This window comes from Sphaeramia orbicularis, chromosome 22 (genome assembly GCF_902148855.1).
Source record: "Sphaeramia orbicularis chromosome 22, fSphaOr1.1, whole genome shotgun sequence".
Lineage (NCBI taxonomy): Eukaryota > Metazoa > Chordata > Actinopteri > Kurtiformes > Apogonidae > Sphaeramia > Sphaeramia orbicularis.
Genome location: NC_043978.1, coordinates 26,508,259 through 26,522,933, shown reverse-complemented (window position 1 = coordinate 26,522,933; position 14,675 = coordinate 26,508,259). Strand labels below are relative to the sequence as shown.

The 14,675-nt window shown below is 34.9% G+C and overlaps 1 protein-coding gene across 2 annotated transcripts in view; it reads left to right on the top strand.

The window, feature by feature from the left end:
• e2f2 (E2F transcription factor 2) overlaps positions 1-9,671 on the top strand; it is a 28,708-nt gene extending 19,037 nt beyond the window's left edge. The window contains exons 4-8 of one of the 2 annotated variants that reach the window (XM_030127078.1): positions 556-775; positions 3,350-3,511; positions 3,618-3,732; positions 5,831-6,026; positions 7,818-9,671. In XM_030127078.1, coding sequence (XP_029982938.1) covers positions 556-775; positions 3,350-3,511; positions 3,618-3,732; positions 5,831-6,026; positions 7,818-8,092 — 968 coding nt within the window. In that variant the 3' untranslated portion in view covers positions 8,093-9,671. Of the gene's footprint in view, positions 1-555; positions 776-3,349; positions 3,512-3,617; positions 3,733-5,827; positions 6,027-7,817 lie in introns of both variants that reach the window. The other variant, XM_030127077.1, reaches the window with a different exon arrangement.
• Positions 9,672-14,675: the final 5,004 nt, after the last annotated feature.

The following is a 14,675-nucleotide window of genomic DNA, read 5'->3' as shown; positions in this document are numbered from 1 at the left end:
GAAACACAATGTACATTATAATCTTTAATAAATTAAGATGTTCTAAATAACTACAAACATATTTTCAAATATTTACCTATCTATCTAACGATGTTTCATTTCCTTTTCCTGAGTCCTTTTCCAATATTCTCAGATAATTTAATAGTTAGATATGGGGCTTTATCCACATAAATAAAGAGTTTACAGGATTTTTGAATCAGCTATGCAGGGTTTTGGGTCAGGCATATTTTTAAAGTAGCTCTGTTTGTTTATGTTTCATTTTTTTGTGTGTGTGTGCTTTATTAAACCGTGTGGGATAACACTAAGCATAAAGCAGCAACAGTTTTTGCTTAAGACACTTTTAAAATATATTAAAAGAAAGAGATTGTTTTATAGAGGTTTCAGTCTCATTCCAGACCTCCGCACCCCTGCACGCTACACTTCAGTTTACGCATTTTCCCTCTTAACAATGATTTTCTTTTAGTATTATGTTCATGAGACAACCAAGAAATATAAAATGATGTGTTTATGGAACATATGATACTTACATTGGTTTGTCTCTGTCTTAATATCCAGCTCCAAAGTCTCCAGGTGAGCGGACACGATACGACACATCGTTGGGCCTGTTGACGAAAAAGTTTGTCGGTCTGATCGCCGAGTCTCCCGATGGAGTTCTGGATCTGAACTGGGCCACCGAGGTTCTGGAGGTCCAGAAGAGACGCATCTATGACATCACTAATGTCCTGGAGGGAGTCCAGCTCATCCGAAAGAAGTCCAAAAATAACATCCAGTGGCTGTGAGTGTCTCATACAGAAGAGAAGGGATAATGATGGGAAAAGTCCAGATAACAGAGAATAGATATTAGGATGGGCAGGTTTCAGAAATCACAAAAAACGTTCTGGATAAGTGAGATATACATGTCTAAAATAAAATGTGTATCAGTTAAAGGAGGAGTCATTTTACACAAGTGCAATGTTTCGACTGAATTAACAGAAAAAATATATGGTAACATTATTGAAGATTAAAAAAAAATGGACAATCACATAAAAAACAGCAGGAAAACAGATGTTCCTGTTCGAATCAATGACAGTTTCTTTGTTGAAAATGAATGAAATGATAGAAATTCAACCACATCATAAAACTCAAGTCAGTTAAATCAGTGACTTAACTTTCTTAAACATACTTAATACATTTCTAAAAGGCAGCCATTGCAAAAAATTAAGCCTTCTCTAATGTAAGTTTAAATTTAAGAATAACATACTGTTCAGATTTTTATGCAGTTCTATTTAATCGAAGTTTAAAGTAGCTGACATGTATTTATCAGCTACTATATACAGTCGCAGAAAAAATTATTAGACCATCAAAAACAATGGTTATGCAATCAAGTACTAACTCCTGCGTGTATCATGTGACTAAAACAGACAGAAAAGAAAACATGGAATTCCCAAAAGCACTATTTTTGTCAGTACAATGCCATAGATATTGATGTAAGAACTGAAGTGATTTTGGTTATTATCAAGAAAACATGGAAAATGGAGATATCAGCTCTGAAATTAAACTCTTATGAGCTTTTTTTGTTGTTATCATTATATTTGTCCAAACAAATGTACTTTTAGTTGTACCAGGCATTAAAATGAACAAGAAATTGAAGAAAACAGTGTTCTAATAATTGTTTCCGTAACTGTATCTCGTCCAAATGTTTGAAAAATGGAAAACATCCCTATATTTATTATTGCTGTTAATTTTAACTGTCCCCACAGTATGATGATGATTGTTTCCTCATATATCAGAATGTGTTTTCAGTTTTCTATATTACTACACATGCTTACTTATGTATTGTTTAATGCAAGCATTCAAAGCAGAGATACCATGTATGAGTAAAATGTCAAGAGCGTGTGATCACAAAGGAAATGGTTCAAAAGAACAGTATGAATATTAATACTCATATGCTACTGTACTGTATATAACAAGAGAACTAATTCAGCTTTGTCCTTTACATTGGTATGTGCATATTGAAGCATATTAGAATAATATTTCAGAGTAAAATGTTCCAGTACAACAGCACTTTAATGTCACAGTCTGAAATCACTAGTGTGTTAATGTAAATTCTTCTCAATGGCTGCTGCTTTTCAGACCCACTTACACTGATCTGCCACCTAGTGGCACTAAGGAAGGAATGTAACCTCTTTAGAAAACGTCTCATCATTTTCTCCATGTAGTACTGATGAATTGAACTGCTTAACACTTATTTATGATTTATTTGACCTCAAACTAATTCATTTAGTAGTAAAACTCCTCTATTTGCACATATCATTTTATACATGCCCTGTATTTCATATGATGTCTGTGTATAATATATGTATGTTTGGTTGTTACAGTGTCTATGAGGTGGTTAACTGCTACCTGTCTTATTTACTGAGTGAATGGTTGGATGTGAATGAATATTTTATATAGATGGAGTTATAGAAATGCATTTTTTACTGTTTTTTAATATTTTAGTTTCTATTAATGTCTGTTTTTTTTTTTTTTTTTTTTAATGATAACATCAGCCTGCCCAGGGACTCCGGGTGGAAATTAGCACTAGTGCTCCAACCTGGTACAATACATCTCTCCTTTTTAAGGTTAATGTATATTGTGCATTGTCCCTGTCTAAATAAATAAATAAAATGATAATATTTCATTAACTGTTATTTAACCAGGAAAAAAATGATTCTTTGCAAACTAAAAATCTCTTTTGAAAGTGTCCTGACCAAGACAGCGGTGGCAGAAGTAGAAAGTAGAAATTTCAGCCATACATCCACACTAAAAATGTACATAAAACACAAATCCATACATAAAACACCATACTAAAAACAAACATATAGAACACCACCAATAATTTAAAATGCACCAAAAGTATACAACTATGTTCCTTCAAAGTAGAACCTAATTCAATCAAAAAACAAACAGAAGATTTTTTGCCTCATTAAGTCTTTCCTGGTTAAATAAAGGTTGAATAAAATAGAAATAAAGCTTGATTAATGACATTCAACAACCAGTATGTTTTCATTTTAATTCATTTGAGCTCTCTTATATCTCCATGTTGTCAACTTCCCCTTGTGGATCAGTGAAGTTCACCTGTATCTGGGTCAAAACACAGTAATGTCCCATCAGAGAGCGAACTTTAATTGATTGCCATTTCAACATTTATTTCAATATAAAGTATAGTTCCTTGTTTGGGATAATCCCTTATGGTCCAACTAAAGCAAAAATGAATTTAAAAGTAAAAATGTGGGTCATTTAGCAAAACTAATCTGTCAAATTGTCTCTAAAATGTCCCATCAGAGTGATTTTGAATACCGTGTTTTGACCCATCTGTGTGTTCTTGTAGGGTTGGCGATGTGTTCGAGGGCAGTGCGGGTGGAGGTGAGAAGGCCTGTGCCCTGAGGAAAGAGCTCGGAGACCTGGAGAGAGCAGAGAGGTCCCTGGATGACCTGATCCACTCCAGCAGTGCCCAGCTCAAACAGCTCACCGAATACAAAGACAACCAGAGATATCCTTCACTCACAGCCTCCCTCTATGATACTTTTCTGTTATAATCTCTTTTTTGTGTAAATACCTGCTTATTTTCCGTTGTTTCCTTAACCGCATCGCTGTACATTGGGCTATGTGACGTACCAAGATATCCGCTCCATCGCCAGCCTCCGGGACCAGACAGTCATTGCTGTCAAAGCCCCCGCAGAGACCAAGTTGGAGGTTCCAGACACAGCAGGGGTGAGAAAATGTGTTTGGATCACAGAGTTTGCCCTTCTTGTTTTTCACCTCAGATTTAGACGGCTGCAATTATGTGGATAATTTTGTGTTGTTGCTCCTGTCAGTTCACTGAACCTGTGCAATGTCTTTACAAGCAAATTACTTAGATAACAATAAGTTGATAAATAGTTGTGTAAACTGCCTAAACATAAAAACTGTAACCTTAATAGATAGTATTTTTCTATTACTGTTTACTACTATTATGGTTTATCGTAGTGAATGGCATCAGAATTGTGTACAGTGTCATCCATTTGCAGATTTTTTTTTCCGTTACTTTACAGGGTGGGGAAGCAAAATTTACAATATTTTGAGGCAGGGATTGAAAGACAGTGTATGACCAATTAGTTTATTGAAAGTCATGAGAATTTATTTGCCACAAGAAAATTTACATAATAGAAAATGTTTTTATTCTGTGTCCTCCTTCTTTCTCAATAATTGCCTTCACACGCTTCCTGAAACTTGCGCAAGTGTTCCTCAAATATTGGGGTGACAACTTCTCCCATTCTTCTTTAATAGTATCTTCCAGACTTTCTCGTAATAGTTTTGCTCATGGTCATTCTCTGCTTTCCATTATAAATAGTCTTTATGGACACTCCAACTATTTTTGAAATCTCCTTTGGTGTGACGAGTGCATTCAGCAAATCACACACTCTTTGACGTTTGCTTTCCTGATTACTCATATGGGCAAAAGTTTCTGAAAAGGTATGGATAATAGTGTTAGGTATGATTATGACATCAATATATGTTTGGTTTCAAAACAATTGATGTAGTGCCTGCTGAGAAAAAACAACTACATGTTCATTGTAAATTTTGTTTCCCCAAAAAATTTTGTTTATTGTTTTGGATTTTGCACAAGACAAACATAAGGGGCATTTGGGATACATTGACCATGAAAAACCTTTATGACTAACAACTGGTTTTAGTAATGTGACATTTAAATCAAAATTATCCATTTCTCTCATTTATCTCTTTTTGAGTCCTCAGTCTATGGGTCACAATCTCCATCTCAAATATTCCATTCACAGTTTGTATCCAGTCTTTAGTTGTAGGTGGTTCTAATCTGCACCATTTTTTGGTAATAGCCTTTTTACAGGCTGCTAATAGTATTTTAAACAAATATCTATAATTTTTGATTACATTATTACCAATAATACATCTGAAATATATCACCAAACATGTTTTAGGGATTTCATAACTCAATATCTTAACTATTGTTAAATATACATTATCCCAGAATGATGCAAGTTTAGGGCATAACCTAAAGACATGTGCATGATTTACATTAACATCTCCACATTCTCTCCAACAAGGTTGAACTCTGGACACATATTTAGCTGTAATTTTAGGAGTAATGAAAAATCGAATTATATTTTTCCAGCAAAGTTCCCTCCATATTCTTGAAGAGATGGTTGACTGTTGAGTTCTCCACATATTGACCCATTCCTCCTCTGAGACAGCAATTCCTAGTTCTTTTTCCCATTTCTGTTTCACATCCAAAGTGTTACAACCATTAGCAGATTTGATGTCTTTTTTCCATCTATTTCGTATAGATTCTCGTAATAAAGGTAGAGAATCTTCCAAAATATATACTTTTTACAGATGAAAATTAGCCCTGTTGGCAAATTCTGGCTCATTTACAGTTTAAAATTGTTTTGTTGATGAATGAACACTGTCCCAGCCAAATAAAGGAATAAATACATTACAGATAACAAAGAAGAAGAAGCCATCCCAGCCCCAAAGCTCTACATAAAGCAAACTTTAAATGCTCAAAATAGAATTCTAATAATTATGAATACGCTTTTCACTAGCATTTCGCCAAGTAGTATAAATGTATTAAAGGTGGAATTTGTTAGACATCTCATGTAATTCTTTTTTTTTTTTTCCATTTTTTTGATGAAACAACAAAAAATTACCATAAAGAGACATGAATTCACATGCATAGATTTTTACATGTACAACTCTGTGGTCATTTTCGATTAAATCATCATAACGGGGTCAGAATATGTGTTTGTAGTGATATTAAAATATATGTGTTTTGGTGTGTTTCTCCTTGCAGCAGGGGTCGTTACAGATCTACCTGAAGAGTAAAAACGGCCCCATCGAGGTCTATCTGTGTCCGGAGGAGGGTCTTGAAGATGCCAGTCCTGTTAAAAGCATGGTCACCCCTAAAAAGGAGTTCCCTCCACCCCTCGGCCCCCCAGCTGCTCCCACAATGACACCACATACCTTCAGCATCAAGGAGGAGCAGAATGACAGTAAGTGGGAGATATTTTCACAATGGAAGCTGATTTGTTTGTGGGTCGTCTTATTCTACCTGTAATGGCATTTTGTATTGTTTAAAGAGTAATGCTTTTGACAACTGATTATTATTTGATCTAAAAAAAACCCCCTGAAAAATCCATCGATCTTTCCTTTATATATTAAGCTAATAATTTTTTGTTTCTTTTGTAAATTCTGGCCCTGTTGCTAATATTTTAACTTCTGTTAATGAATAAAGCATTGTAGTTGTGCATAAAACATTACACTAACAAGATTTACACAAACAAGTATTTTTACACAAATATTTCCTGTAATAGAGAGCCAAAGTCCCATCCCTTATTATACCCTATGGGGTATAATCAGAAAGGAAAATAAATTTGTAATACATTTTTTCATTACAGTCAATAGGGACAAGTATTTGATTTATGCATTAACACATATGATGTTTGTCAATTTAAACAAACATTTTGCAAGTCAAAAAAGTCAGTTTGCTGTAAAATTGTTGAATTATGATATAATGTAAAAACTACACACCTAAAAGTCATGGATGTGATGCCATTGAATTGCTTAAATTTTCTCTGCAGCTTCAACATGACTGGACCTGCAGTGATTTTCACCTCTTGTAGTAGAGATGCAATACATGAAGTTGTTAAACACAAAAATAGATGTTATTTTATTATCTTTGCCACCAACTGCAACTTTCTTGGCTCATAAAAATAACTTTTCATTTCATTCATTCATTCATTCATTTAATTGTTTTGAGCAGAAGAAAAAAACCCCACAACTTTTAGGTGTACAAGGAACCAATAGCAGAGCAAATACATTAATAAATAATGGTAATCAAGACAATATAGCAATTGCCATGTACACTAGTAATAACAAAAAGGAGTGCGAAGAAGAAAACTTATTCATATCACCTCCATCTCACACTTATACAACATAACACATTACTTTTGCGTCAGATGACACATAATGTATTAAAAAAAAAATTAGAAAGGAGGCAGTTTAACAATTAAACTAATATAAAATTAATGCTAACATTAGCTAATGTAGCGTGCATACTTGCATAACTAAGTAGACAAACATAGAATGAGGAAATAATGACACAGTTCAAAAGGAATAAGAAGTTAGTTGTTTGTAGCCACTGACAACTGTATATTTTTTTCTGAAGTTAGCTAACATTGGGCACAACTGGAAGGTCATTGCTACATTAGCTAATGTTAGCATTAATTTTGTATTAGTTTATTTGTTAACCTGCCTCCTTTCTGTTTTTTTTATACATTTTTATATGTCATTATCTGACACAACTTTATGTTAAGCAAGTAGCTGAAATTACTCAGTGGCATTTAGCAACAATCTTAGCAGTATAATGTAGGTGTTTGGAGTAAGTTAGCAGTAGCATTAGATTAGCGTGTTTCATATGTCCACCTTCTTCTCCAAATATGTCCACTTCTGTCTCCAAAAAACCATAAAAGTGAGAGAGAAGAATAAACTTAAAGCAGTAGTCGAGTAAATGATGTCACTCTTTTATACAGTCTGACAAATGCTAAATTTTGTCACTTTAGCCACTTTAACATACATGTTTATATTTATATAGATTATTTTCTATTGTATTGACGCATGCTGTCTTGCACTGCTGTACACCCTTGAATTTCCCCCTTAAGGGATCAATAAAGTTTATCTTATCTTATCTTATCTTAACTTAATATTTCCACAGCAGAGGTTCTTATTGAGTCTGCTGCAGTTACACTCTCTGTAACATTGTTTTCTCACTGTGTTCCAAACAGACAGTGTGTCCACAGCCCCCCCCACCGCCTCCTCAGCTGCCACATCCAGCTCCTCACTCCTGGATGTGGAAGGTCTGCTGGGTTTACCCCCCAGTCTGCTTCAGATCACAGAGGACCAACTTCCTGGCACCTCTTTTGTCCCAGATCCCAACACCCCCTTTGTCAGCTTCTCCCCACCTTTGGACCATGATGATTACCTCTGGAGTTTGGAGGACGGAGAGGGAGTGTCGGATTTCTTCGACACCTATGACCTGGGTGATCTGTTGAAAAGCTGAGGTTTCGATGAAGGAGAAATTGGGGGGGGGGGGGGGGGGTAATTTAAAGAAATGCCTTCTTGGGAGAAGGAATCATTACACTATGAAGCCATCACTATGTTTTTGACATGCCTGTTTTAATGCCAGCAATTCCAAAGGAGGATTTAACCCCTTTGTTTATCTGAAAGAATCATTTGTAGATTTTGCAGAAGTCAAACTTTGACAGAGGAGTAGCTCTTTACAGTGAAAAACTGATTAAAAGCAGGGATTTTGGGGATTTTCTGTCACACTTTTTTGGTTTTTGCAACAGTAACAAAAAGTCTTATTTCATACAAACCCAGGAAATATTATGTATATCATATCACAAGCTAAGCAGTGTTTACAGTGTGACAACTCAGGATCTACTTTCTTTCCAAAGTGTAAGTATGTGTGCCACTGTTTGGCCCATAGGGGGCAGCCTTGTATTATGCCAGCTTTAACTGCCATGCAGCTTTACAGGATACAGTCACTGGATGAGAGTAAGCTAAAGCCATCAGGAACAACACACAGGGTATATTTTAAGGAATCTTACCAAATTAAGCTGTGAATAACAGGATTTGAGCCACATGTGTTTACATCTTTAATGCAGCTGTTTCTAAGGTGCTCACATTTCTTTCGTCTGATCAGGTTTGCTCTCATGCCTTAAGCTTTATGCCAGGTCTCGTGCCTGTTTGGCGATGCATTTTGTGCCAAAATGTGCAGATTCTGACAACTCATCACAGACCCAGAGTCAGTTTGAGTTTTTAACTGATAATGTGTCGTCACATACAATCTCAGACAAGGCAAGATGACTTCAGTGTCTCTTGTGAGTTTGGCAGCTTTTTTCCAAATCCACTTGGTTCCTTTGCTGACGTTTGCATGATTTTATTTGGTAATTTTATATGAATTTCTGGTTGATTAATGTAAATTTGCTGTTGTATTTCTAAGGAAATAACATAAAAGGATTTAATGCAGCATCTTTGTTGCTTCATTAATTGATATAGTAAGATTTATAGAAATTAAAAGTAATTTTTTTCTAATTTTGTTCTGAAATTAATGAAGCTTTTTGATGCAACACAAACAAAAACTGATTGATTCTACTGTTCAGTACTTCCATACATGTCAAAGGGTGCATCCCAGAGCCGCTGGTGTTCATCTGTTAAATGTTATTTTTGACGTTGTAGACATTTGGAAAATTTGGATTTCATGCTGACGTATTTTGGGCTTTTCCTCTACTCTGCAGAGATAAGCTACCTGTCCTGTCCTAACAAAACTTGAAAACTGTGTGTTTGTGTGTATTTGACAGTTTGTGGGAATTGGGTGCTGAGTTTGTGTTTTTTACAGCGTAGTTTAGACGATGTGAATTCAGAGTTTGTAGTTTTTTTTTTTAATGAGCATTATTTTTCTGGTATTGTACATAAATTGACTTGTATTTATACCTATTGTTCTGAATGTTTTGGAAGTTGATGCTTGCCTTTGTACAGATTCATACCTGTTTTTGTATGACATGCAGCACTTAATATTTTTGTAATATTGTGTGGTCTGTTTGAAATGATTAAATAAATACAGAAGCCATTGTTAACATGTTGTGATGTCAAGTTTGTCTTTCATTTATGTTAGTCATGACTAAAACAAAAAATACACATGGGGCTGCACATGTCGCCTACATCTCTCATTATTTAAGTCAGTACATTCCCTTAGGCCTCTAAAGTTAATGTAGCTTAATGTTTTATTTGACAGGAACAGTACTCTTTAATACACAGAAACACAAACAACTAAATGAACCAGTTAGCCAACAAGGCTTATTTTTCATCAGTTAGCCATGAATGGCGTAGGCAACCTGAAAAGAGAACCAATCTGGTAAAGAAAAATAATAAAAAGGTTTTATTTTGTGTAACACAGCTAGTTATCCTTGCAGGTTTCCACAAATCTTTAAAAAACCCAAGTAAGTCACCTCAGTAAATGTATATTAGCATTAGCTAATGCTAATGAATGTACGTCACTAACTATGGCGAGAATAAAATTTTATTGGTTTGGTATTTACGCAAATTTCGTCTGAACCTATATGTGGGTTTCCATTGAGCCTAATGCTAACTTTAAGTGAATTTTCAGAAAATCAGCCAAAGAAAGTCCAAATATATTCATATTTCCATCCAGTACTGTAAAGTTGGTTTGTTATGAGGGCTTAAAATGAATAAATTAGAAAATATTTAACAGAAAATATTATACACTGTTTCAGCTGTGGATTGAGGATCTTAAAGAAATAAAAAGTATGCTGTCCATAATAATAAAATAAAATAAATACTGAAACTGACGTTTATCCCCTGACTGATTGTTTACATTAACAAACTTCATTTCTAAGGTAAGAATAGCAGACATTGAACACTGTTCCTGCTGTTGAAGAGCTGAAGAGAGGTTTTACAGAACTCCCTTATGGTGACATCTAACATGCAGAAAAAGAAATGCCTTGTTAGAGCCTGAGTTTGGATTGTCTGTCTTCTGTGAATAACATTTTGTGTGGGGTTTTTTTTGTCCATACTCCAGCATAGGTGGCAGTAGTGTGCCTTAACACTGGATGAGGCCATATAAGATGGAAAAAAGAAGAAAAAGTGTGATTCTGGCTTCTGTGCCACATGGAAGGAGACATGAGTAAATACAAGGCTCATTCTAAGGTAATGAAAACACAGTGATTCTTATTTTTATGTGATTATACCAGTGGTTCCCAGCCTTTTTTGGCTCGTGACCCCATTTTAACATCACACATTTCTGGCAACCCCAGACATTCAAAACTGAGCCTTTTTTTTGCTGAAACTAATTTGTTTTTGACCATGTAATAGTTTGCTATACTACGTTGCAAATAAATGTTAATTTTCGACGACATTTAGTCTATATAATGTATATTATTATGGACGGAGGCAGAAAAGCCAGGTGTAGATTACTGCACAAAGTGACAATTTGATTTTCCTTGGTCAGGATATGTACAGTCAGTCCAGCTTGGATTTCCAAGGCTGACAATTAATGCTGAACAAACAAGAACTCAAACTATGAATTATGAAAGAGCTGCAGCATCTGAAACCGACCACAATGAACATTTGACAGATAAACAGTACCACAGTGCTTCAGTTTCAGCTTCAGTTTGTCATGTCTGTTATGGATTGGGATTGTCTCTCTCAACTCACCATATATTTTTTATTAGTAAGTTTTTATTTTTATCAATTACTAGAAATTCCAGGCGACCCTACGTGGTGTCCCGATCCCAAGATTGAAAAACACTGGATTATACACTAATGAAAATAATAGGAATATTACTTTTTCCTGCAATTTGAGTTTCCTAATCTTGCTCATGGAGCCTTTAAGTTGGATTCATGACAGTCTTAAAAATGGCCTTAAATTTAACTGAAATCTGAAGAAACCCTCCTGACTCCAGAAGCTCATGTCCAGCTCTTATGTGGAAGAAGGCGTGTTTTCTGTCTGAACAGCCAGTCGTCAGCTATTGAAACGACTGACTTAACATGAAGTGACATTCCCCAAGGAGAGAGAATGGGTCGACACGAACAAAGACAATGACACCGTCTGAGCCATAAACACATTCAGACAGTTCGACAGAAACTCAACGTCATCCTTTGAGATGGTTGCTTTGGAAACAAGCTCACAAAAGAGAGCGGATACTCCAAAGGTCAAAGTTCAGTAGGTCACATTGGATTTCTACAAATGCAAATTCTAAAGGGATGCAATGGTGAACATTTCTTAAAAAAAAAAAAAAAAAACTACATTTTTGCAGGTTTGCATGTGTTTCTTACCCTGCAAAAATCAAAATCTTACCAAGTGTATTTTTCTCATTTCTAGTCAAAATATCTCATCACACTTAAAATACGACAATCACCTAAAGAGTAACTTTTCAGTCAGATATAAGAACTTATTTTTAGACAATAGAGTTTGAAAATCTTATATGAAGAAATCTTACCAAGATAATTTTCACTTGTTCCATTGGCAGATTTTTTTTGCTTAATTCAAGTAAAAATATCTTGTATTTTTTTTTTTTTTTAACTTGTTTTTAGAGGGGCATTTTTTCCAGTGTGTTTTCTTGTGGTTCATGCTAGTGCTATGGAGATTTTATTAAGTTTTTGTGTGTTTGAAAACCTGTTTTACTCATAATATTATCACTAATCAAATGTAAAAGCCCCAGTACGTGAACAAATACAGAAATTAGAATGCAACTAAAAGAGGGAATTAAAAGAAAATAGAAAGTACATGTGTTTGTTGCAGAACATGTGTGCAAACTATTCAATTGGCAGGTTAGATATCAAGTAACTTAAGCACTTATTTTTAGACAATAGATCTTGAATATCTTATGTCAAGAAATCTTACCAAGATAATTTCCACTTGTTCCATTGGTTGATTGTTTTGCTTGAATTAAGCAAAAAAAAAAAAATCTTGAATTAAGAAAAAAAAAAATCTGCCAATGGAACAAGTGAAAATCATCTTGGTAAGATTTCTTGAAATCTGATTTTCAAGATCTATTGTCTAAAAATAAGTTTGTGTATCTCCCTGAAAAGTTGCTCTTTAGGTGATTATGTCTTATTTTAAGTGTGATGAGATATTTTGACTAGCAATAAGAAAAATACACCTGGTAAGATTTGGATTTTTTGCAGTGTACTTTGTGGCTTCCTATCAGTGCTTCCAAAACCACTGTGACCCAGTTCACAAAAGGCCTTACCTATAAACCGTGAGAAGTAAATAATCATGTTAATGTTGTCATGACACAGCAGTGAATATAGAGATTTATGGGAAGGAATGTGTTTGAGAAATCACAGCTTTGTTTTATATGTGTGTGAAAAAACATACATCTTATATAGCTACTGTGTAAAGGGAACAGGCTGGTTTTAGTTCCTTACATATATAAAGCAATTTATATTTTAGATACTTTATAATTTAGTAAAGAAAAAGTACAGTCAACCACTTTATTTTATTTTTTTTCTACATTTACTTTTTTTTTTTTTTTTTTTTTTTTTACATTAGTCATACCTAATTTGTGTGAATATTTTACTGGTAATAGTTGCATATTTCAGTATTTTTACATACTTCTGAATGCATCTGTCCAGAGCTGTCAACATGCTGTACATTTTATTGGTTCCTTGAGAAAAAGAGGAATGTCTTGGCAGTGTTTATTTAGTTATGAACTCCTGGATCTGTTCCTTCTACTTCACTGAAACTGTAACTGAGCCTCAACTCAAGGTCTACTTACATTATTACACGCAAAAACTAATTCAATGAAAAGCACTGTTGTATATAGAGCTATTCCTTTATGGAACACTCGTCCTTTAAATATTAGAAACATTTCAAGTAAGAAAGCATTTAAAAAACATGTAAAGTTGCTATTCAGGCTTGAGAGTTACTAGTCGTTTTATGTTACCATTTTGTGAATTGTTTTTTTTTTTTTTTTGTCTGTTTTCTTTTCTTTCTCTCCTTTCTTTTTACTGTAACTGGATCTGTGTATTGTGATTTTGCATCCTGAACCTTTTCATTTTTTAGCGGACCCCAGGAAGACTAGCCTGGCGTTTGTGCGTTGGCTAATGGGGATCCTCAATAAAGAATAAACAATAAACAACTGTAACCGTCAATTACCAAAAATCAGCTCTCTACCAGCTTAAAATGTAAACAGAGTTAAGAGTTTTGTGTCCCAAAAAGACCAACAGAAGCTCGTCCACGCCTTTGTCTCCAATAGTCGATTACTGTACTGATCTGTAATGGAGTTAAAAAGTATAAAACAGCTGCAGCTCATCTAGGAGCAGGACGAAAAGAACTGAACACATTACACCAGTTCTTAGTCACAGAATAGATGTTAAGTGCTGCTACTACTCAACAAATCAGTGATTTAGGCCCAGACTACAATAAGAATATGCTTATATGAATATGGTCTTTTGTCAGTTCCCAGAGTCAGAACCAGACATGGAGAAACTGCATTCACCTTCTATGCTCCACATTCTGGAACCAACTCCTAGAAAGCCTCAGATCAACTGAAACACTCGGTTTATTTAAATCCAGGTAAAAGACCCACCTGTTCTCAGCTGCATTTGAATAAAGTTTTTATTCAGAAGTTCAGATCTGTATGGAAGCAAATCCGTGTCATCAGATTTTGAATTATAAAAGAAGATTTGTAGCTGAAGAAAAGTTTGGAACACACGTAAAAAAAAAAAAAAAAAAAAAAAAAAGAGGTTGTAAAAATAATTTGTGCAAGTGTAGACCATATTTGTATCATTGGGAATGTTTTGTTCACGTGTATAACTAGAAGCACTCGGAGAGCGCAGACCTCCGCCAAGGCTGATCAGTGGCCCCCCCCGTTGGCCCCCCCACCCCCGATCACCACCAAAATTTAATCATTTCTTCCTTATCCCATTTCCAACAAACCCTGAAAATTTCATCCAAATCTGTCCATAACTTTTTGAGTTATGTTGCACACTAACGGACAGACAAACAAACAAATAAACAAGCAAACAGACAAACAAACAAACCCTGGCAAAAACATAACCTCCTTGGCGGAGGTAACTAAATCTGACAGAGGCACAACTCTGCCATCCTCAGGTAC